Below are 22,200 nucleotides of genomic sequence, written 5' to 3' on the forward strand. Positions count from 1 at the left end.
ATTAGTGACTCGTGGTATTCTAAGTGGGTACACACTACACTTGAGCTCATGGTATGGCAATAGGAAGTGTTAAGAATTTATTACATAGTACAATATGTACTATTGTTAATTTTATGCAGTTATGCTTTAATACTGCATCCATACATTTGTTTACATTTCCTTCATTTGCAATGGCACTATGTATGGTATGTAAATGTGTTTCTTGAAAAAAAACTTTATAATATTGTGCCTACTTTATGGTAGTCAATGATAGATTATTATCTACATGTATTTTGGGCATTTATGGACAGACCTAATTTTTTGTTAATTTTCCCAATACCTCCAGGCTAAGTAGTTTATCTATTAATTTTTGCAAATTGTTTTCCCAATTTTTCCATTATGTGCCTTAAAAATATTCCACTTATAAGTGAACCCACACAGAAATCCTTGTTAAGGATCAACCATCATGAAACAAATCTGTTTTACCCAGAAATGTATCCTGAAAACCCTGAGGCAAGCAGTGCTTCAAGGACAGAACCATCCCCTGAATTAGTTTGCAATCAAGTGGTTGCTACTCTTAACCTTTCTTACATAATAATAAGAACAAATAAACTTGTCAATTTTTAGTAAATCCATTTCTCATAATAGCCCTTTGCCTTGGCCTGTGCCATGGCTCACTAGGCTAATCCTCCGCCTGCAGCGCCGGAACCCCGGGTTCTAGTCCCAGTTGAGGTGCCGGTTCTGTCCCGGTTGCTCCTCTTCCAGGCCAGCTCTCTGCTGTGGCCCGGGAAGGCAGTGGAGGATGGTCCAAGTACTTGGGCCCTCACCCGCATGGGAGACCAGGAGGAAGCACCTGGCTCCTGGCTTCGGATCGGTGCAGCGCCAGCCGTAGTGGCCATTTGTGGGGTGAACCAACGGAAGGAAGACCTTTCTCTCTGTCTTTCTCTCTCACTGTCTAACTCTGCTTGTCAAAAAAAAAAAAAAAAAAAAAAAAGTCAATAGCCCTTTGCCACTAATAGTAGCTGATTTGGTAGTGACAAGTCTGAGGGGACAGAAATGATACTAATGTTTTTTAAGTCATAATCCAGAGTGATGCTTAAAGTTTTTGTATTGTCTGTTGTCAAAGGAGCAGAACTTTACCTCTTTTGGGTATCTCCCCAAGGACATGTAGTACATCTCACTTATCTTATATTCCCTGCAGTACCTAGAGCAGAGCATGTGCATGGGAGACTTTTAGACATTTGCTGAGTTAACTATGTCAGAACTGACAGCATTGATAGATTTCTTTAGGATATTATACATACACAGTTATCTAAAGTTGCATTATCTGAGTCATTTCACATCATGCCAACAAGGAAACTATAATATCTACACATCACATTTGGATTAAATGAATGAGGCTGCTGCCTTTAGGATCTTGTTGTCCCTAGGATCTGGAGTTAGCAATTTGGGACCTCTTACTCATGCAGAGCCTACTAGTGCACAATGCATTCCTGTTGCTGAGTCTTTTTTTTTTTTTTAAGATTTTTTATTTGAGAGGTAGAGTTACAGACAGTGAGAGGGAGAGACAGAGAAAGGTCTTCCTTCCCTTGGTTAACCCCCCAAATGGCTGCTAGGGCCGGAGCTACACCGATCCGAAGCCAGGAGCCAGGTGCTTCTTCCTGGTCTCCCATGTGGGTGCAGAGGCCCAAGCCCTTGGGCCACAGCAGAGAGCTGGACTGGAAGAGGAGCAACTGGGACTAGAACCCAGTGCCCACATGGGATGCTGGTGCTGCAGGCGGAGGATTAGCCAAGTGAGCCATGGTACTGGCCCGCTGAGTCTGATTTCAACACTTTGCTCAGGCAACTCTTTTTAGACTCAATAGAATTGCTTTCTTTTCTTCCTTATTTCACTCACTTGGCATATTGGGATGAGGCCCAAAAGAATAGTTAAAAAAATCAAAATGGATCAATCAACTGGCTCTCCTTTACAAATATAAAATGCAGGATCAGCATTGTGGTACTGTGGGTTTAGCCACAGCTTGCCACACTGGCACCTCATATTGGAGTGCCAATTCAAGTCAAGTCCTGTCTGCTTCTCTTTCCATGTAGCTCCCTGCATATGCACCTGGGAAAGTAGAGGAACATGGCCCAAACACTTGGGCCCCTGCTATTCACCTGGGAGACCCAGATTGAGTTCTCGGCTCCTAGCTTTGGCCTGGAGCAGTCTCAGTCATTGTGGTCATTTGGGGAGTAAACCAGAAGATAAAAATTCACTATCACTCTACCTTTCAAACAAAATCTTAAAAAACAAACAGAAAATCCAACCTCTTCTCCATATTTCCATAGCTACCACCTTACTCCAATGTGATTTCATGTTGCTCTTGGCTACTCTCTGTGCCTCTATTCTTGGCTCCCCACAATCAATTGTGAATATTTCAGTCACTGTGATGTTTTTCAAAGATAAGTCACTTAAAGTCCACAGTTCTTACATTTGGCTTATAAGGCTCCTCTTTTTCTTTTTTTAAATATTTATTTGAAACAGAGAGAGGTAGAGACACAGAGGTCTTCCATCCGCTGGTTCACTCCCCAGATGGCCGCAACAGGTGGAGCCACACAGATCTGAAGCCAGGGAGCCAGGAGCTTCTTCTGGGTTTCCCATGTGGGTGGAGGGGCTCAAGGACTTGGGCCATCTTCTACTGCTTTCCCAGGCCATAGCAGAGAGCTGGATCAGAAGTGGAGCAGCTGGAACTAGAACCAGCGCCCATATGGGATGCCACTGCTTCAGGCTAGAACTTTAACCCACTGTGTCACAGCACTGGCCCCCTCTTTTTCTGTCTAAACTCTACCCCTCCTATTGCTCGCCTACTGGCATACTCTGCTGCAGCTGCACTGGTCTCCATGTAATTCTCTATAGATGTTACATATGCTCCTCCCTGTTAGTAAAATGATGCTATCTTATCTATGGCATAGTCTATGTCCCAGACACCATCCTAGGCTCTAGCCCCCATCGACATTGCTGGAAGCCAGGTGACCAGATGGACCAACCACAGATGTCAACTCCACCTCCACCCTAATGCGATTCGCTGCTCCTATTTCCCTGCCCCCTGCAAAGGTATAGCAGGACCTGTTGATCGCACACGTGCACTCTCTCCTGATTCCTCTCTCATTCTCTCGCCCTCTCCCCCAGCCTGGAGGGCTTTCCCCACCCTACAATAAACCTTTCCTCTAACTCCAGTGTTTGGTATGTTTTGTGGTGTTATTACACTCTCTAGGAGTATTTGCATTAGCTACTCCTATATCTAAAGATTTAAGAGATTTATTTATTGATTTGAAAGGCAGAGTTATAGAGAGAGGGAAAGACAGAGAGATCCTCCATCCACTGGTTCACTCTCCAAATGGTCTAAACAATTGGGGCTGGGCCAGGCTGAAACTGGGAGCCAGGAGCTTCATCCAGGTCTCCCACACGGGTGGTAGGGGCCCAACCACTTGGGCCATCTTCTGTGGCTTTCTCAGGTGCATTCGTAGGGAGCTGTATCAGAAGTGGAGTAGCTGGGACTTGCACTGGCACTCTTATGAAATGCTCTCATCTCAGGTGGCAGGTTAACTGTGACACAATGCTGGACCCTTCCTCAAACTTTTCTTAAATGTCACCATAGATCGTAACTTGCTCCACCTGCAGCCCCTTAGCTCTCTAGATGCCATTTAGTCCTCTTCACCTGTTTACACTTTGCATAAGTTCTAGAAAATACCTACTCCTTCCTGCCCCTTTCTCTGACCTCCCATGACAGAATAACTCCAAAGGCCTTGACCTTAACTTTCATTTGCCTATGAGATGTTCACGTACATACACAGCAGAGGTCTGAACCATGCCTGCAGTTAGGGTTGCTCTCTTGTGGGTTCTTTTTCCCTCTGAGACAAACCTCAAGTATAGGCTCAAAGATGACTAGAGATATGCACCCTAGACCTGGAGCTGGAGGTGAGCCCAGCTGTGCCCAGCCTCAATCAGGCAAGTCCAGCCATCTCACACATGTGAGCAATAAAAAACAAGCATTATTTTGAGATAGTTGTGCAGGATTATTATGCTAACACTTGAGAGATCTCACACTTAAGAATACTAAGTAAAAATTGTATGCAACATATATATATAATACATATTTGCACACACACACCCCATATATATGTTTGTTATCTGCCCCTCTTCACTATAATGTAGCTCCATGATAACAGGTAATTTTGTTTTATATGCAAGTATGCATCTCTAACACCCAGAATAATTTCTGGAACATAGAATTGGTTGAATGACTGGATGAAAGATAGCAGAAGATCCTTGCTAGTGTAGCCTGGAGAGCTGGCTGCTTAATCATTGCTTCCAACACTGAGACTTCCAGATCAAACTGCTTGAGGAATAGACATATTCACATTTCTCCATGAGTTACTGGCTCTGTATATATAGCATGCTGGTAACAGTGGACTAATGGTAAAATAACTGGTAATGTTCTTCTAACAAGCTATACAAATATTTTATTTGGAACATGTGAATCTGCCAAAAAGTAAAAGACAGATGCTTTATACTCAGAATTTCCTATAAATTTCCAGACCCTTTTGAGTTTTGTGATTGCTAACAAAGATGCCAAATGGCATCACAATTTCAAAGTGTTGATTCTAAACGATTTAATACAGGTTGATGAGCTGGAATTTGTAACAGCGCCTATAAAGCACAGGTGTCCCACCACAAAGAAAATGCTCTTGAAGCAGCCACTGTTTGCAAGGTTTTACTAGGTAGTAACTTTGGAATTGAAGACTGGGGGGCAGTGAAAGCAGAGTTAAGTCAAAGTAAAGATTTGCTTGAAATCAAAGAGTTTCTCAGGAACCAGATGGCACTGATACAAATGTGTCTCCTTTGGAGATCCTGTTTATGCTGTCTTCATGTGGAAACTATATCTTTAACCTTCCTGGCAAGTGGCCTAATAAAAGTTGGCCCTCAGGTGCAGCTGACCTTCTGTTTTACTGGTAGCTGATCTCAGATTTACATTCTTCCAAGGTGAAGCCCAAAGAAGTAATGATGCTGCAAAACTACTCAACTCCCTTATTTTAGATTTCTGGGCATAGTTGGAGAAGTATCGTTTCTCTGCAAGACTTGTATTTAAGTTGAAATGAAGCCTTAATGTCTGTCTTGGAAAGATCATACCTTCTTAAATAGGGCTCTATCCAACTCAAACTCTGCATTGTAGAACTTGGCAGCTGGATCCCTCCTGGGGCTTCTAGGCTTTGCAGACTCAGACCTTGCTACCTGTTCCATTGGGGGATTTTTAGCCAGGAGAGACCTCGACATTTAATTGTTCTTGGCTGAATGTGGTACTAACCCCCTTTTCCAGGAGAAGGTAGGAAAACAAATCAGTCAACTGCAGCATAGAAAAAAGATGAGGCATATGCATAGTGGCAGTCTTAGTTGGGCTTGGATGGAATTAGTAATAAAGGAGAACTACAGTAGGAATCTGATAAATACTGCAATTTACATGCACATTTCTCAAACGTCCTCCCCTTCCACAATAACCTTCTAAGTAAAACAAAACTCTGCTCTTCAATCACTTTTAAAGATGGCAGCATTATTTCTTTACCTTTATCCCAAATCTCTGGGGCAGCACACAGTCCAGTCTGTCTAAATCAAGAGACATAATTTGTCAAACTCACCGATCATAGCTCCTGCAGCCATCTTGGTGGAGTAGGAATTATGGTAAGGAAAGGGCGGAAGGCTGGGAAAGAACTGGTTGTAAGGATCTGCTGTGCCTCCCAGCTTTATCTCAGCCCATCTATTAGCCCATCTGACTGAACTGCTAAAAAATCTGGGCTTTGGCAGCTGTGTTTCCATGCCCATTAGGAAGACATTACAGTGAGGTGCTCCCTACTCTAACCCAGGCAAGGCAAGGGGACTGAACCAGACTACTGTACATGCGGCCACACCTGCTGGGGTTGAACAAGTGTGTCAGGACTCCGGAACAGGAGGCTGACTGGCACGAGGATGCATTAAACCCATACTTGCAGTGAGTACGATTTGTCCTATAGTGTAGTATTATATATGCAGTCCTAAAATAATCCCCGTGTAAAGGAATTTTGTATTCCAAAATTAAAATCGAGTTGGGCCCAAAACTCAAAACTTGTAGTCTTGTAAATGATAGAGTACAAGAAAAGTTACCATAATTCTTAACATCATACATTTCTAGTAAAGGAATATTATAGTAAATACAGAATGTTAATTTAATATTTAACATGTATTCAGTTTGCTTGGTAGGTATCTATAAGTGAAAGGTTGTGACTTTTGAATTGGAGGAATAACCCTACATGAACTATAAGGGATTTCCAGTTTTGTGGACGAAGATCATAGCTTTTCGAATGAAATGGGAAGGCAGGAAGGTGACTGTGGCCTACTGTTCTGTTTTTGTTCTGAACAGGCTTACAGCAGAAATGCAGCCCTTACTGTTCACTAAGTGACGCTCTCATAATAAGTCATCTGTGTGGCCGGGTGAGAATGGTTGACACAAGGGGCTCTCGTGCTGCAAGGCATTTCCAGGTGTCTTCAGACCACTGTAAGGCTCCTCAAGTTTCAGTTCTCTCACACGAAGCTCTTGTTTTCACTGCTGTCTCCTCTCTTTGCTGATGTGATTGCATTAGGCCCACCAGCTGTTGTGCTTTCACATTTTCTCATTTTAAAACTTCACGATGACTAAGGCTTTTCCTTTGCTAGTGACAGTATGATACTCATGTTTTATTGAGAAGATACATAAAGTTGGAATCAGCAGGATAAATCACACATGGCAATGGGATAAGAGGAGGTGGGTTGTATATTTGTCCAGGTCACTCTGCTCAGCTGGGTGACATTTCTCACACCTGTTATTATTTAAAAGTGCAATGCACTGCCACTTGGTGAAAAACTGCTTATAAAAATTGTGATTTTGATTACATATTTATCTGCACTACTATGCACATTATAAACATAGTAATAAAACATGCATTGGCTAGGTTTCCTTCTTTTTCTGTAAGTTTTCTTGTTTTTTTACTTTGAGATGGGGATGAGGGAGATGAAGATCATTCCCATCTACCAGTTCACTCTCCAAATACTGACAACACTTGGGACTGGGCTGGGCTGAAGCTAGAAACTGGGAACTCAATCCAGGTCTCCCATGAGGGTGGCAGGGAGATGTGCTGCCCTTCAGAGTGTGCATTAGCAGGAAACCAGAATCAGAAGCTAGAGCTGAGATTCAAACATAAGCATTTAGATATGGGACTAGGGCATACTAACTGGCAGCTTAATCACTAGACCAAAGCCCACCCTCTTACTATCTTATAAACAGTTCACTTTTGTTTGTTCATTTTGTTATCTACAGGGACTACTAGTAGTACAGCTGATCTTCCTCTCTTAGGTTACTACAAATGATTCATATTTAGGTATTTGTGGTTGTGTTCTTCCAGGGTATGTATATATCAAGCTGTTAACAAACTCTTAGGCATGGCAAGTGGCCATGTGTAGTAGTTTCTGCTCCTGAGCTATTGCAGTATCTTGGTGCAAAATCTTCCCTGCCCCATTCCCTCTGAACAAATGGAGCACAAATGGAGTTATCTCCCAACAGCAAGGGCAGGAAGGGAGTGGGAAATTCAGTCACCCACCCTAGCCACTGTGGAGGTCTAAATATGTCACCAGGATCAGGCAACTCTTCCTGCTGATACGTAGCAAGTGACAATGAGGTTTATGAGATCGGTATCAATATTCTTATTAAATATTATTTCTCCATGACTTCACCTGCTCAAACCATCAGATTTACTAGAAATAAGGGTTATTTTTCAATATCCTTTCATTGTCCAGTAAATGTGGGCCAGGCATTGCTCTAGATGTTTAGGATATACCAGCCAAAAATCACTGTTTATCAAGACACTGCATCAGGAGCCTGGGGCTTGTTTCATATTGGCTCACTCACCTAAGATGACCACAGCAAGAGGGGATGGAGCTTCTTTTTGGTCCAATACTTTAAAATACATATACCTAAAAGTTCCTTGTGAATTGTAGTTGTTAACCTGTGAGGTTATGCCTGTTTTATCAGAATCTGTGATTCATAAGTACTTAACTTTTCTCATCCAGCAGTGGCTAAGCTCATGGGTTTTTGAGCCAGACTTCCTGGATTCAAATTCTGATTTTATACTCAGCAGTTCTGTGACCTTGACCAAATTACTTAATGTACTTTTGCCTTATTGTGCACAATTTTAAATGAGAAGACTATTAGTACACCCATTATGGAATTGATGGGTGAATTAAATAAAGCCTGGAATGCAGCATGAGCTTGCTAGTAATATTTCAAACTTAAGTTTTTGAGAGGCAGATGTCACTCCCCCTCTTCATGGAGGAACGACACTGAACCCTGCCTAGGCTTCATATCCGAGTCACGGCACCATTATGTCGCTCTCCCTCTTCATGGAGGAACGACACAGGACCCTGCGCTGTTCTTTTGTCTGCTCGGCCCTCCCCGGGTTTGCTGCTGGTTCTTCCCAGGTTGGCTACCATCCCTTCCACCTCCGTGGAAGGGCGGTTCCCCCTGCCACTTTCCCCACTTCCGCGGGGGAGCAGCACACCGCCGGCCAGCTCTCTCGGGGGCTGCACAGGTGTTCCTTCAGATAGATGTTCCTGGTGCATGTTGTCTCTCTCCTCCTTTATAGTCCTCTTCCACCAATCCCAACTCTGCTACCCACACGCCGAGTACGCTGCTCTCCTCCAATCAGGAGCAGGTCCTGCAGCTTGTCAAGTTGGTGAGAGGCAGCTGTGCAGAAGCTTTTCCTCCTCTCCCAGCACCATATTGTGGGAGAGCAGATGCATAGAATAAGTCTTAATTCCAGTAACTTAGTCTAGTCCGAGTTGCTCCCAGTTGCTCCCCACAGGCAGAGAGATATAGGAGAGAAAGAGAGGGAACAAGTTCCCACCCACTGGCTTGCTCCCTAAATGCCCTTAAGAGTTGGGGCTGGGCCTGGAAGTCAATGCAGGGGCCGAAGTATTTTAACAATCACTTGCTGTCTCCCAGGGTATGCACTACCATGAAACTGGAATTGGGAACTGCATCTTTGAACCGGGTACTGAAAAGCTAGTGTCCCCATTGGCAACTTAACTGCTATGCAAACACCTGCCCCAACATTTCTTATGTAATGCGGTTATTATTCCCCTCTAAACATGCTCACATCATAGTGCATACATACTTCTATCAGCACCTCTGGCACTCAGTGGCACTTATTTCCAACTATACATAGCTTTCTCCCATCCCACAATAGATTTTATGCTGTTGGGTGGGGAATAGAGGTACTGAAGGAGGTATCAGTGATTTCTATTTTCCTAGCGCTTAACACCGTGCCTGGCATATAGCAGCACTCAGTATATGTTCACTAACTGAATGGGAAATATGGTCTGAAACTCACTAGACTCGCTAGCTACAGCAACAGAAGAAAAAATGAAAAGGAAACCCATTACCATAAATAAGCTCACAGGCAGTGGTTCAGCATGTTAATTTCAAGAGAAGACATTTTGCTAGGGATATTCATTCCAGGACCCCAGTCTAAGTACACAGCACAGAGGTGAACAGAAACCAACAGCAGAGCTAAGGAGAACCTGTGCAGAGTCCGCAAATCCCATCCCAGGCAGAGCAGGGAGATTTACAGGAAGTAGCCAGGCAGTTATTTGGTGTCATGGAACCAACAGGCTATATTGGATATAGAAGATGAGAGTAGTTTAGCAAGGCTTACCCTACACTAGGCTACCATGATGAACTTAGATAGATGAAGGGTAGACAAAATAACCATTGAAAGGAAATGTGAAGCTGGAGCTTGTTCACACAGGGCAAAAGGACAGTGATATCTAACTTAAAAAGATCTGCTTGGATGGGCGTTTTTTAAAACTTATGAACTGCAATGCTATACCCAGGATCTGAGTTTTCATTAAATACAAAATTGAATAATTAAATAAGGAAACGTTTAATCATCATTTATAATCAAGTAAGATTATATAATAAAAATAAATCTATCAAGCAATGTTTTTTATGACAAATTCCTTTTGAAGGAACCTCCCTCCCCGACCTTTCCTCCTGAGCACTCGGCAGGTGCAATGGGTGCTGAAATGGAGCAGTTGTCTCACTCTGTCCTGCAGGTTACAGAACACATCACAAAGAAGTTTCAGTTGACTGATTCTTTCTTCAATTTTCAGTCTGCTACAACCGATAATCTTCAGGTCTGAAAGACAAAAATCAAAAACATTTCTTCATGAATCACTATTTAATTTCTCTTGGCTTATGAACAAAGATTACTTCTGCAATTTATAATAAAAGTAAATGTTCACTGAGAAGTATCTGCAAACATTCTAAATTTTGGGCAAAATCACTAAAACCAAATCATCCCAAAGCAGACCAATTAAGTGATGATTCTGAAGTTCTTTTGAACATAAATACATAGTTCTCTTTGTGCCTCTTAGTATCTTTAGTTAGATGTTACATTTTTAATCACTTTTATAAAGTGCTTTTCATAAAAAGTATTATGTGATCTTTAAGAGTTTGAGATCTATAAAAAATAGGTTTACCTTACAAAGGCAAATTTTCCACTTTTTATTATTTTTTCATATGCTAAATTTAATTTTCACTATGATATACTAAAGACATGTATAAATACCAGCCTTTTGCTATTTCATTTATATATGGCTATTTTTTTCCCTCATGTACATATTTATAGTACTGTACTCCAAAGTTGCTTCCATTAGTCAATTAAAACCAAGAAAATTTCAGGGAAACGTTAAATCATAACAGAGAAAATGAAGAACAGGAAAACACAAAACATTTAATGTGCCTTTGCCATCTTTTCAATAGTGTATTTGTAAGTGCTGGGCTTTCAAATGGAATTTTATAAAGGAATTTAGTAATAAATAAACTGATATTTTTGAAACAGCTGTAAAAATCTTTGATACTTTGAATTCCTTTAAAAAATGGATAAACTCTGTTTGCATGAAACAACTTATCTAGTCCTTTTTTACTTTTACAACATGTTTTCTTTAATTGAATACTCTTCAAGATATCAAATGGCTCAGCTAAGAAGATCGACAACTGGCTCATTAAAGAAGTGTATTACAGTTTAAAACTGGGAAACCAGCCAGATATGCTTCACCTTATCAGTCATTTATAACAAGAAGATGAACTGCAGAGTTTGTGCCACTGTATTTTTGAAATCTCTTCTCAACTGTAAAAACTGCTTCCTAAGTCTAGAAATTGGCCATTGATAAGGCAGCTGAAAGTGGCCCCACTGTGTGCCCTTTGAAGCTGTGCTACGTGATTCAGCACAATCAAAGCAGATCCAGTCAAGACACATTAGTCCATTAGAAAAAACAGTTTATTCTCCCATCCAGCTGGTTCATATAATTGCAACAGGATGGTGGTGATGTAATTGGAAAGAAATCTTCTAAGCTAAGATCCCAAAGAAGGCTTTGCAAATCTGCTTCAAAGAGAAGTAAATGTGTTTAGTCATAGTAACTAGTTGTTACCATAGTAAAGGTTCATTTATGAAGTCTCTTTCAGCAGAAAGAGGTATGAAGGTGGTATCTGCCATGTAAGGGAATGTGGATATTGACCTCAAGATAAGAGGGGGCCAGTGGAGCCAAATTTGTTTTAAATTCTTTTAGGGGAAGTGAGGAAAATGAAGATGATGACTATCAGGAGTGAGAAGCAAGATCAGCTTCAGCATTTTGCAATCAGCAGGTAACACGCGAGGTGGGTGTTGGAAAGGAAGAGAGAAGAAGGAAGAGGCCTGGGACAAAATAGAGGAAGGAACTACTGGAAAATGAGATTCCAAGATTATACTCATTTTCAGCTTGAAAAATGAAGTGAATGGCCATCCTATTTCGAAGGAAATGGTATACAGGACTGATTTTTAAAAAATGATTTCATTAATTGAAAGGCAGAATTAACAGAGGGAGGGAGAGACAGCTATCTTTCATCACTGCTTCACTTCCCAAATGGCTACAACAGCCAGGGCTGGGCCAGGCTGAAGCCAGTAGTCTGGAACTCCATTTGGGTCTCCCACATGAGTGGCAGGAAGCCAAGCATTTGGGACATCCTCTGCTACCTTCCCCAGCACATTAGCAGAGAGCTGGATTGGAAATGGGGAGCTGGGACTCAAATTGGCTTGTTAATATGGGATGCCACAATCACCGGCAGTGGTTTAACTTGCTGTACCACAACACCAGCCCCCAACAGTTATTTTGAATATGATGAAATCTGGACAGAATTAAGCAGCAAGAAATCAGGGCTTGTACATTGGGAGAGTTGAGGCAAGGAGGAATAAACCAGAGAGTCTCTAGCACAGATCCTTTCTCTGGCTACTTGGCCCTATCATGGGGCACCTCTAAAAATCTTCAATAACCCTCTCTTGCTTTATCAAAGTGCAAACTAAACATATAGCTCCCTATGACATGGCCCTGGCTAACCCTGCTGATTCATTCCTTCTGTATCCTATCTTTCTGCACCTTGCTGTTGCCCAGATAAAAACCTTCATACTGTTGTTCTTGGGAACTTGGAAATTTCCTTTGGTTGGAACTTTTCTCTGTAGAAAACCTGACCCTAGTTTCAAAGTCTAATTCAAAGGTTATATCTTTTGGCAAGTTATTCATAACGCTTCTTTTCTAACCTAGGCAGAGCTCCCTTCTCCGGGATTGCTTCTCAGAATGCATGGTTCTACTACAGAGTTTCTGGATTTATACTGGCTCTAACTTGCAATAACACATGCCAAGTGCTTAGTAGGTGACATGAAATATAACTACTTTATAAGAATTATTTTAATCTCAAATAAATTATATATATATATAAAAATTATATTTATTCAGCCCATTCTGCAGTTCAAAGTCACTATGAGTCTCAGCAACTTTTTTAAGGCTACACAATCAGGAAGTATGTTACCTCCTGTTAGTATAGTGTTAGAAATTCCATCCAGAGATGCTTCTTTTGCTTTCCAGCATCTTCAAATAGTTGTCCTCTCTCTGAAGTCTAAGGTGAACCCTTGCTAGTCAGTGTGATCTATGAACCAATTTCCATCACAGGACAGCTTGTTAGGAGGCAGAATGATCAGCCCTTCCACAGACAGATGAGGGGAAATCTGAATGTATGTTTTCCTAAGAGCTCAAGTGATTTGCATGCCAACTCAAGTTTGAGAAGTACCAAAGTTTTAGCTCTCCCCTTCTTTACTTATGTTATCTTGGATTTCCTTCTTTTAGTGGGAGTGTGCAATCCAAGCTGGTATATTTATGCTTGCTTTTGTTTGTGTTTGAGAGAAATACAACCATATTGAGTATAAAACCCGTTTCCCACAGGGGAACCTCCCGAAGCCATGTCATATGGCTAATTGCCTCCAGTATGAGGTGATGTTTTAAACTCTGCCAGCATCTAAAGTATCTACTCTCTTGGCCATTATACTATTTTCTCCCCCCTTGCAAGTAAATTGACCATCTGGAAGAGATCCTGATTACTTGTCTTTAGAAGGAAGAAAGAATGAATTTGCAAACAAAGTGGCCTTTTCAAGGCAGACATGGTGCTGTAATGACAGATGTCTTACAAGGCATCCACTCTATGCCTGGCATGATGTTAATCGCTGGGAGTTTAAGAGCAATCTTTAGGACCCTGTCTTCAGAAAAACTGGCGATCTAATAGGAGTTCAGTGGAATAAAATGGTGCTTGTAAACAAGCACTGAATTAGATGATCTGAACTCAGATCCCTAACATGCACTTATAAGTGCTCCCAAAAGATGTATCATTCTTGGGTGCTTCTTTAAAGTTAAGTGTCTAAAAAAAAAGTGAAATTAACTTCAAGACGCAATGACTTTGAACAGCCCTTGCCTACACTGCTGAGGAACAGGTGTTTTATTTTTTTTTCCGCATGCAAACTGTTGAACCCTTTAGTTAGTATAGAGTTGGTCTTCTGTGTATAAAGTCAACTGAAAATGGACCTTAGTGGAGAATGGAACTGGGAGTGGGACAGGAGGAGGAGGAGTGGTGGGAGTGTGGGTGGGAGGACAGGTATGGTGGGAAGAATCACTATATTCCTAAAGTTGCATTTATGAAATGCATGAAGTATTCCTTAAATAAAAGGTTTCTTCTGGAAGAAAAAAAAAAAAAGTAAAAACCGTAAGGAAAAAAAAGAAATGAACAGGAATTGCCATTGCATTCAATTATTACTTTTTTGGTTAGAATCTGTATTGGCTAGGACTTGTCAATTAACTAGTTTTTGTTGTTAAAATATGAGATTGATTTTTTATATTAACAACCAGTACTGATGTGTTCATATCTAAAAGAATAGTCCAGTTTAGAATGGCTAATTTGAGCAAAACTTAGCACTGGAAATACTGAGGTCTACAGATGAAGCCAATACTGAGCTGGTTGAAATGGATGGGAAAGCTGGAAAGTAACCTTGCCCCCAAATCCAGCTAATAACTTCTGACTGAGAAGAGCAGCAAATTAAGTTAAATCTGGTAGGAAAATGCCACATGACTAGACTAGCATAAAATTATGGAAAATCTTAAAGCTGTCCAGATCTCAGCTCCATATGGGATTGGAAAAGGTAAAAATCCTTCTTCGCTTTCTTAAAATTGAGTCTCCGATTTGAAACATGTTTAAAAGGCATAGGTAAGACTAATTTTTTCTGCATATTAATTTAAGTAAAACTGAAAATCTACAGATTTTTAGGATTAACAGGTTTCCTATCAAAGGACATTCTTTTAAAGCTATAGACTAAACAGGATGTTCAACAGGCCTTTTTCTAATGCTAATATTCGCAGCACCTAGAACCCTGCATGTCTTTAACAAATCAAGATGGATTACAGAATAAACTTCTAAACTTAATCCTACTTTTAGGGAGAAAATTTCAGATCTCATACTCACAGCTCATCATACCTCCCCACCCTCATCTTCCCACCCTTTTCTCCTTCAAAAGCACGCTTCTAATAGCACACGCTCTGTAAAGACATTTAAACATCAGGGGTGTGGTTTTTCATTATCAACACACACCTGTTTTCAAGCATTCATTGATGCTGAAACTTTTCATGCTTAGTATCTCTACAAAGGCAAGAGTTTTGCTTAAAATAAAACCCTGAGTTAATAATACAAAACAAGCCACCTCAGAAATTTTCCATCTACCTAGTTTTTCCAAAGAAAAGCTCTCCTACTTTTAAAACTTGAAAATAAAAAAGCTTTAAATATTCCAAGTTTTATTTTTGGCCTATATAAAATAGAAAATTTCCATTACAATGGGAGCATTATAATTTCCATGATTACTGGGGTTTTGTAATACATTGGAAAAATTGCAATAATTATGGAAATGATTATGAAGATATTATTAAGATAAGCTAAGTGTTTTAAGGCCAGTTTTAGTCAAATGAATTATAAAAAAGGATAGTGCTGTTACTGCTTTCTTTAAAGAAACAGAGAAACAAATTCTACATGCAAATCCCACAATCACCCTTACACATGCAAATACACATCTACTATACACCATCAAGAAACATAAGCGCTAATACATGAAATATACCCATTAATTTAACAAGTAAAATGAACAGGCAATACTACTTACATGGGAAATTGATTTTACCTGGAAAATACACACACACACACACACACACACACATACACACACACTTGGGTCTCTGCCTCCCATGTAGGAGACCTTGATGGAGTTCCAAGTTCCTGGCTTCAGCTTGGCCCAGCCCTGGCTGTTGTGTATATTTGGGGAGTGAATTAACACATGGAAGATATCTGTCTCTCTCTGCCTTTCAAATAAAACAAAAACAAAATCAATTTTTTTGATAATTTAAATGAAATCTCAACAACAGTATCATTTTCTTTCTTTTTTTAAAGATTTATTTATTTGAAAGGCAGAGCACAGAGCAACATAGAAAGCAGGGACAGAATGAGGGAGGAAGAGATCCTCAAGTTGTCACAGCAGGCCAGACTGGGTAAGGCCAAAGCCAGGAGCCAGAAACTCCATCCTGGTGTCTCACAAGAGTGATGGGGCCCACATACTTGGGCTACCTTCTGTTGCCTCTCCAGGTACATTAGCAGGAAAGTGGATCAGAACAGCTGGTACTTTAACTGGCACTCCAGTGTGGGATGCTGGCATGGCAAGCAACAGCTTAACTGGCTGCGCCACATCAGGTCCAACAGTAGCTTATAGTTAACATTAAAACAATATTGTTGGGGCCAGCACTGTGGTGCAGGGGGTTAAAGCCCTGGCCTGCGACATCAGCATCCCATATGGGCGCTGGTTCGAGTCCCGGCTGCTCCATTTCCGATTTAGCTTTCTGCAATGGCCTGAGAAAGCAGTAGAGGATGGCCCAAGTCTTTGGGCCTCTGCACCTACATGAGAGACCTAGAACAAGCTCCTGGCTCCTGGCTTCTGATCAGCTCAGCTCTGGCTGTTGAAGCCATTTAGGGAGTGAACCAGCAGATGGAAGACCCCTGTCCCTCCCTTCCTCCCTCTCTCTCGCTCTGGCTCTATATCTCTCTGTAACTATTTCAAATAAATAAAATAAATCTTTTAAAAAATATTGTTATCCATCCACTAGATTTAAAACTTAGTTTGAAATTGGTTACTATTGCTCAAAAGCTTTTAGCCTCTATTAGAAAAGCTAGTATATTTAATCAAAATTAATAGAAAATCAAATTGTAAGATGCATATTTTATATTATAAACATTTTAAACTTTATTACTAGGGATACAGAAACCAAACCACGCTGTTTTCATGTCTATTTACTTGTGGTGCAATCCAGGTACATATGTTTCAATCTGTCTCTGCAGATTCACCATCCGATCCATCTTGAATAAATTCTAGTTACCACATTCCACAGGAAGAGTACATTCTTGGCTTTCCTACTTTGGGTGGTATGAGAGCATATTTTAGGTGTGTTTCTCCTCCAAAAGGAGCATCACTTTTTTTTTCCATCATAAAGGTAAACCTTCCAATAAACGAGGACTCCCATTTTGAATGCACTGAGTTGTATGATAGATCAAATATTTTAATTCTAATTCTACAGTATATAATATTTCACAATAGAACTTTATGAAATGGCAAATGACCAAAATGGTATATAATCCAGTAAGGCTCCATATGAGCAACTGAAATTTAAATTTAATAAACTATGATAAAATAACAGTTCCTGGGTCCCACTAGCCATAGTACAAGTACTCAAGGGCTACCTGTGACTAGTAGCTATGATACTTGAAGCTCAGATACAGAGTTTTATCTTTTTGAAAATCATTATAGAAAATTCTATTGGATGGCACTAAATTCTCATGTTTTTGTTAGACATCAAGTTTATGGTGAACCACAAAATGACTATTTTTCCTGGTCACATGCTTTTCATGTGAAAAAGACTAACTGGGCTTGATGTTAGTTCTAATGTGCAGGAAGAATGATAAACTGAACATTTTGTGTCAAATGATTATTAAATTTGTATATAATGATATAGCCTCAGGTTGTAATAAGTGCATACTCACTATTATTTTGAGAATAGAAGTTAACACAATATTCATGAGTACTTAAGAAGAAAGATCACAACTTGATTAAAGATAAAGGAAAATGTGGTGTCTAGTGCATATTCCTGTCAGAGGGAAAATTGGAATGAAAAAATAAAGGGCAGAAAAACCCATGCGCATTCCAGAGTAGTAACTTAAAAATGCATCAAGTGGCTCTAAGTTTTTCTAAAAGTCTCTTTAAAAATAACAATACAAAAACTTTCTAAGGCACTTAGTCACCTTCTCATTTGTTTTTTGCTTTTGTTTTTGTTTTTGTTTTTTGACAGGCAGAGTGGACAGTGAGAGAGAAAGACAGAGAGAAAGGTCTTCGTTTTGCCGTTGGTTCACCCTCCAATGGCCGCCGCGGCTGGCGCGCTGCAGCCGGTGCACCGCGCTGATCCGATGGCAGAAACCAGGTGCTTCTCCTGGTCTCCCATGCGGGTGCAGGGCCCAAGCACTTGGGCCATCCTCCACTGCCTTCCCGGGCCACAGCAGAGAGCTGGCCTGGAATAGGGGCAACCAGGAAAGAATCCAGTGCCCCGACAGGGACTAGAACCCGGTGTGCCGGCGCTGCTAGGTGGAGGATTAGCCTATTGAGCTGCGGTGCCGGCCACCTTCTCATTTGTTTTACAATGAAGCAGGAACCACTCAGTAAAATGAACATTTTCAACAGTCCTCTTTGGCTATAGTGACACTCAATATAAACTGATGCGAATGGTTATTATATTACTATACTGCTGGGTTTAACGGATTGAGAATATATTTTAGAATACTCGTGACCTATAATTTTAAGTGTACCCTATGTGATTGTCATGTATTTGATGACAGTACCTCTGGTATTTCTAGTTAAAAAAAAGTCTTGGTCAGGAATGTATGGTATGTTGGTATTTACATAAGAAATACATATGATATATTTATAGAACTTATTTCAGGAAGATAAGCTGCCAAAACTTCAAGGACTAAAATGCTTTCTTTAGAATATAACTTGCAAATTGAGTATTTGAGAACTACATACAAATTAAGTATACTTACATAAAATGTTATATTAACAAGCCTGCAAAAATGATTGGAATTTTTAAAAAGATTTATTTATTAATTTGTTTGAAATCCAGAGTAACAGAGAGGGAGAGGAAGAGGGATTAGGAGAGGGTAGGGAAGTGGGAAAATGAGGGGAAAGGGGATCTTCCACCTGCTGGTTTACTCCACAAACAGCCACAACAGCCAGTTAGATACTATAAAGGCAACATTTGAAACTAGATTCAGACTTCTCTAAACCTTCATTAAGTTACTCACAGCCTCAAAATTAATTTTTAATGAATTTTAGGGGAAATAATTCATCTTTTCACTTTTCCGATGTGCTAGGTACAATTTCTAAGTTTTGGGGATTTAAGTGCTGAACAAGGCAATGTACCCGCCCTCCATACAGCACTTATATTCCTACCACTCAGGAAGAGAATTTGGCATTTTATGGGTACTCAATGTAACAAAGGTCTCTCCAGCACAGTGATCAACAGCATGACCTAGGAGCTAGTCACCTAAAGTTTGAGTCCCATCTACCACTTAAAAATATCTATGTTAGACAAGTTAATTATCTCTATTTTCTTATGTTTGAAAATGGGGATAAAAATTATATTAACTTATTTGGTTGCCCTGAGGATTATATAGGTTAGTACGAGTAAAGCACACAGTAAATGTTTTATTAGTACTTGCTATTTTTACTATTCCTATTTGTATAGGGAGACTAATAAACATGCATATATAAATCAAATTATTCTGTCAAAAAAATAAAATAAAATTTGTTTTTGCTTTACTTCCTGTGTAAATTCTCTTATAAAAGCTGATAAAAGGATATTCTAGATCTTCATTAATTCATTCAATACATATTAGCTAAGTGATCATTTAATGTGCTGGGCACTGTGCTCTGAGCTAAACCAGAGACAAACGTTGTTTCTTCAGGAAATCTAGTAAGTAACAGATAATCACATCAATATTTAATTACATTAGAGTGAATTTAGTAAAAGGAAAGTGTACAATGAGACAGTATAGTTGGAAGCCTAATCCAGTTCAAGGATTCCAGGAAGAATTGCTTGAGGAAGTTACATCTAAGTGCTTCATCTGCTATACCTCCTGGGCAGAGAAGCCTGGAAACAATCAGATGGGAGACAGCATGTCAAATCTTAGCACCTTTATGGACCTTAGATAGGAAAACTCCATAGAAGAGAACAAAAGATTTTTGTTTTTCTAGTAGGGTCAAGACTCCTAACTCCATAATGAATAACTTTTTATTAGATGATATCTTTGGTTTATGAAGCAATCTGGAAAACTGGAAAACTTTCTTTTAGGTTAATGACAATTCATGTATCATTCCCAAAGACTACAAGCAATCCAACTAAGGTCATCTTCAATGAAGTACTTGACAACTAGACGCACCTATAAATATGACGGCACTGTCTATGAAGCAAAGTCTTAAGGCTTAAATACTTTTGGTTCTAACATCTGTATGTAGAGATTACTTGTAGGTAGGAGTTGCTGAGTTTCTGAGAGTCAAAAAAAAAAAAAAATGAATTCATTCTTCCCACCCTCAAGGATCTTATCATTTGAGGAATCAGGAAACTAAATTCAACTTTACAAATAAAAAAGAAGGAATCCAGGAAGTAGAAAGGAAACACTTACGGAGACCATATCCTTGGGAAAGCTTCTACTTCTTCTTGTGTGTACTCATCAAGACGTTTGGGTACCTTTCGTGGTTGAGGAATCTCTTCCACTAAATTCTTAAGGATATCTTCTGGAATATTCTACAATAAAAAAATTAGGCTTAATTTTCTCAAAATATTTCTCTTAGGAACAAATCAGTAATATTTAGAAGATGTTAAAGAATAACAGGAAAAGAATGCTGGGATGGGCCTTTGGCCTAGTGGTCAAGGCACTGGTTGAGATGCCTGCATCACATACATAAGTGCCCGTTATAAAACCCCTGGTCTACTCTAGATTTCAACTTCATTATAATAAACGCCTTGGGAGGCACTAAGTGACAGCCTAAGTAGTTGGTCTCTGGCACTAGTGTAGGATTTAGGTTGACTTCCTGGCTCCCAGTTTTTGCCTGGCCAAATCCCAGCCACAATGAGGATTTCAGAAGTGAACCAGTAGATGGGACTTCTGTCTGTCTCTCTTTCCCTGCCTATCAAATAAATAAATAAATAAACAAAAATAATAACATAAAAAGCAAGCAAATCTGGCAAAATCTTAAAAATATGATTGCAGAAAGAGGAAAATAATATCATCTTTAAAATAAAAAAAGGGACTGGCACTGTGGCTTAGCAGGTAAAGCTGCTGCCTGCAGTCCTGGTGTGGGCGCCATACCAGCTGCTCCACTTCTGTTTTTTTTTAACAGGCAGAGTGGACAGTGAGAGAGAGAGAGAGAGAGAAAGGTCTTCCTTCCGTTGGTTCACCCCCAAACGGCCACTATGGCTGGCACACTGCACCGATCTAAAGCCAGGAGCCAGGTGCTTCCTCCTGGTCTCCCATGCAGGTGCAGGGCTCAGGCACTTGGGCCATCCTCCACTGCCTTCCAGGGCCACAGCAGAGAGCTGGACTGGAAGAGGAGCAACAGGGACAAAATCCGGCACCCCAACCGGGACTAGAACCCAGAGTGCCGGCGCTGCAGGTGGAGGATTAGCCAAGTGAACTGCGGCGTCAGCCCAGCTGCTCCACTTCTGATATAACTCTCTGCTATGGCCAAGGAAAGCAGAGAAAGACGGCAAAAGTCCTTGGGACCCTGTACCCGCATGGGAGACCCAAAAGAAGCTCCTGGCTCCTGGCTTCGGATAGGCCCGACTCCAACCACTGTGGCCATTTGGGGAGTGAACGAGCGGATGGAAGACTTCTCTCTCTCTGCCTCTCTGTAACTCTGCCTTTCAAATAAATAAATAAATTTAAAAAAATAAGAAACTTATATAAATCCCAACTTAATGATATATCCTCCTATAGTAATATACTACCTTAGTAAATACTATTTAATTTATTCTCTTTTTAATTGCAAAAAGTCACTGCCTTTGCTCATTTTAAGTCTTTTCATCTGATGAGCACATGTACTAGGTCTACTGTATCCAGTGCCACCACCTTAATCTATGCTCCAGGTTGTTGCCAGAAAAAAATTTCAAAACTGAAAATCTCTTTGGTTCTGCAGTCATTTAGTTCTCTGTGAAACATTTATTGAATTCCTTCCATGAACCAGAAATTGTGCTAAGTGCTAAATATATAAAGAAAAATAAGTAGATCAAGGCCTCTAAAGGTTTACAGTTTTTAAAGTCACCTCTCAGCTTAAAATCCCCTAGAATAATGTTCTAACTCTTTTGCTACACTTCCTTAGCTAAACCAGTGTCCCCAATCCTTGCTGGCTCCTCCAGCTTTATTTCACATACATCTATGACTTCTTACTTAATCTCCTTGCGTTTCCTGCTTTGGTCTAGACTCAAATCCTGGCGCCTTTATTAAAAGTATTCCTTCTGCTCAGAACCACTTTCACCCAATTATATATCCAAATGGTCAGAAAAATGGAAAGAAAAGTTGGAAGCCTGGTTTGGCAATAGTAGGCAGAACGGACTGCAATAGGGAAAAACTGGATAACAGTAAAGTGGCTATTTTAGTAATCAAAGTAAGATGTAAAAATCTGGAT

The 22,200-nt window shown here is 40.3% G+C and overlaps 1 protein-coding gene across 1 annotated transcript in view; it reads right to left on the minus strand.

Moving 5' to 3' along the window:
- Positions 1-9,944: 9,944 nt before the first annotated feature.
- Positions 9,945-22,200, minus strand: part of MRPL13 (mitochondrial ribosomal protein L13) — a 39,684-nt gene continuing 27,428 nt past the window's right edge. The window contains exons 6-7 of the mRNA XM_002710754.5: positions 20,199-20,320; positions 9,945-10,218 (exon numbers count right to left, since the gene is read on the minus strand). Of these exons, the coding sequence (XP_002710800.1) occupies positions 10,197-10,218; positions 20,199-20,320 (144 nt within the window). The 3' untranslated portion in view covers positions 9,945-10,196. The remainder of the gene's footprint in view (positions 10,219-20,198; positions 20,321-22,200) is intronic.

Source organism: Oryctolagus cuniculus, chromosome 6 (genome assembly GCF_964237555.1).
Source record: "Oryctolagus cuniculus chromosome 6, mOryCun1.1, whole genome shotgun sequence".
Taxonomy (NCBI): Eukaryota; Metazoa; Chordata; class Mammalia; order Lagomorpha; family Leporidae; genus Oryctolagus; species Oryctolagus cuniculus.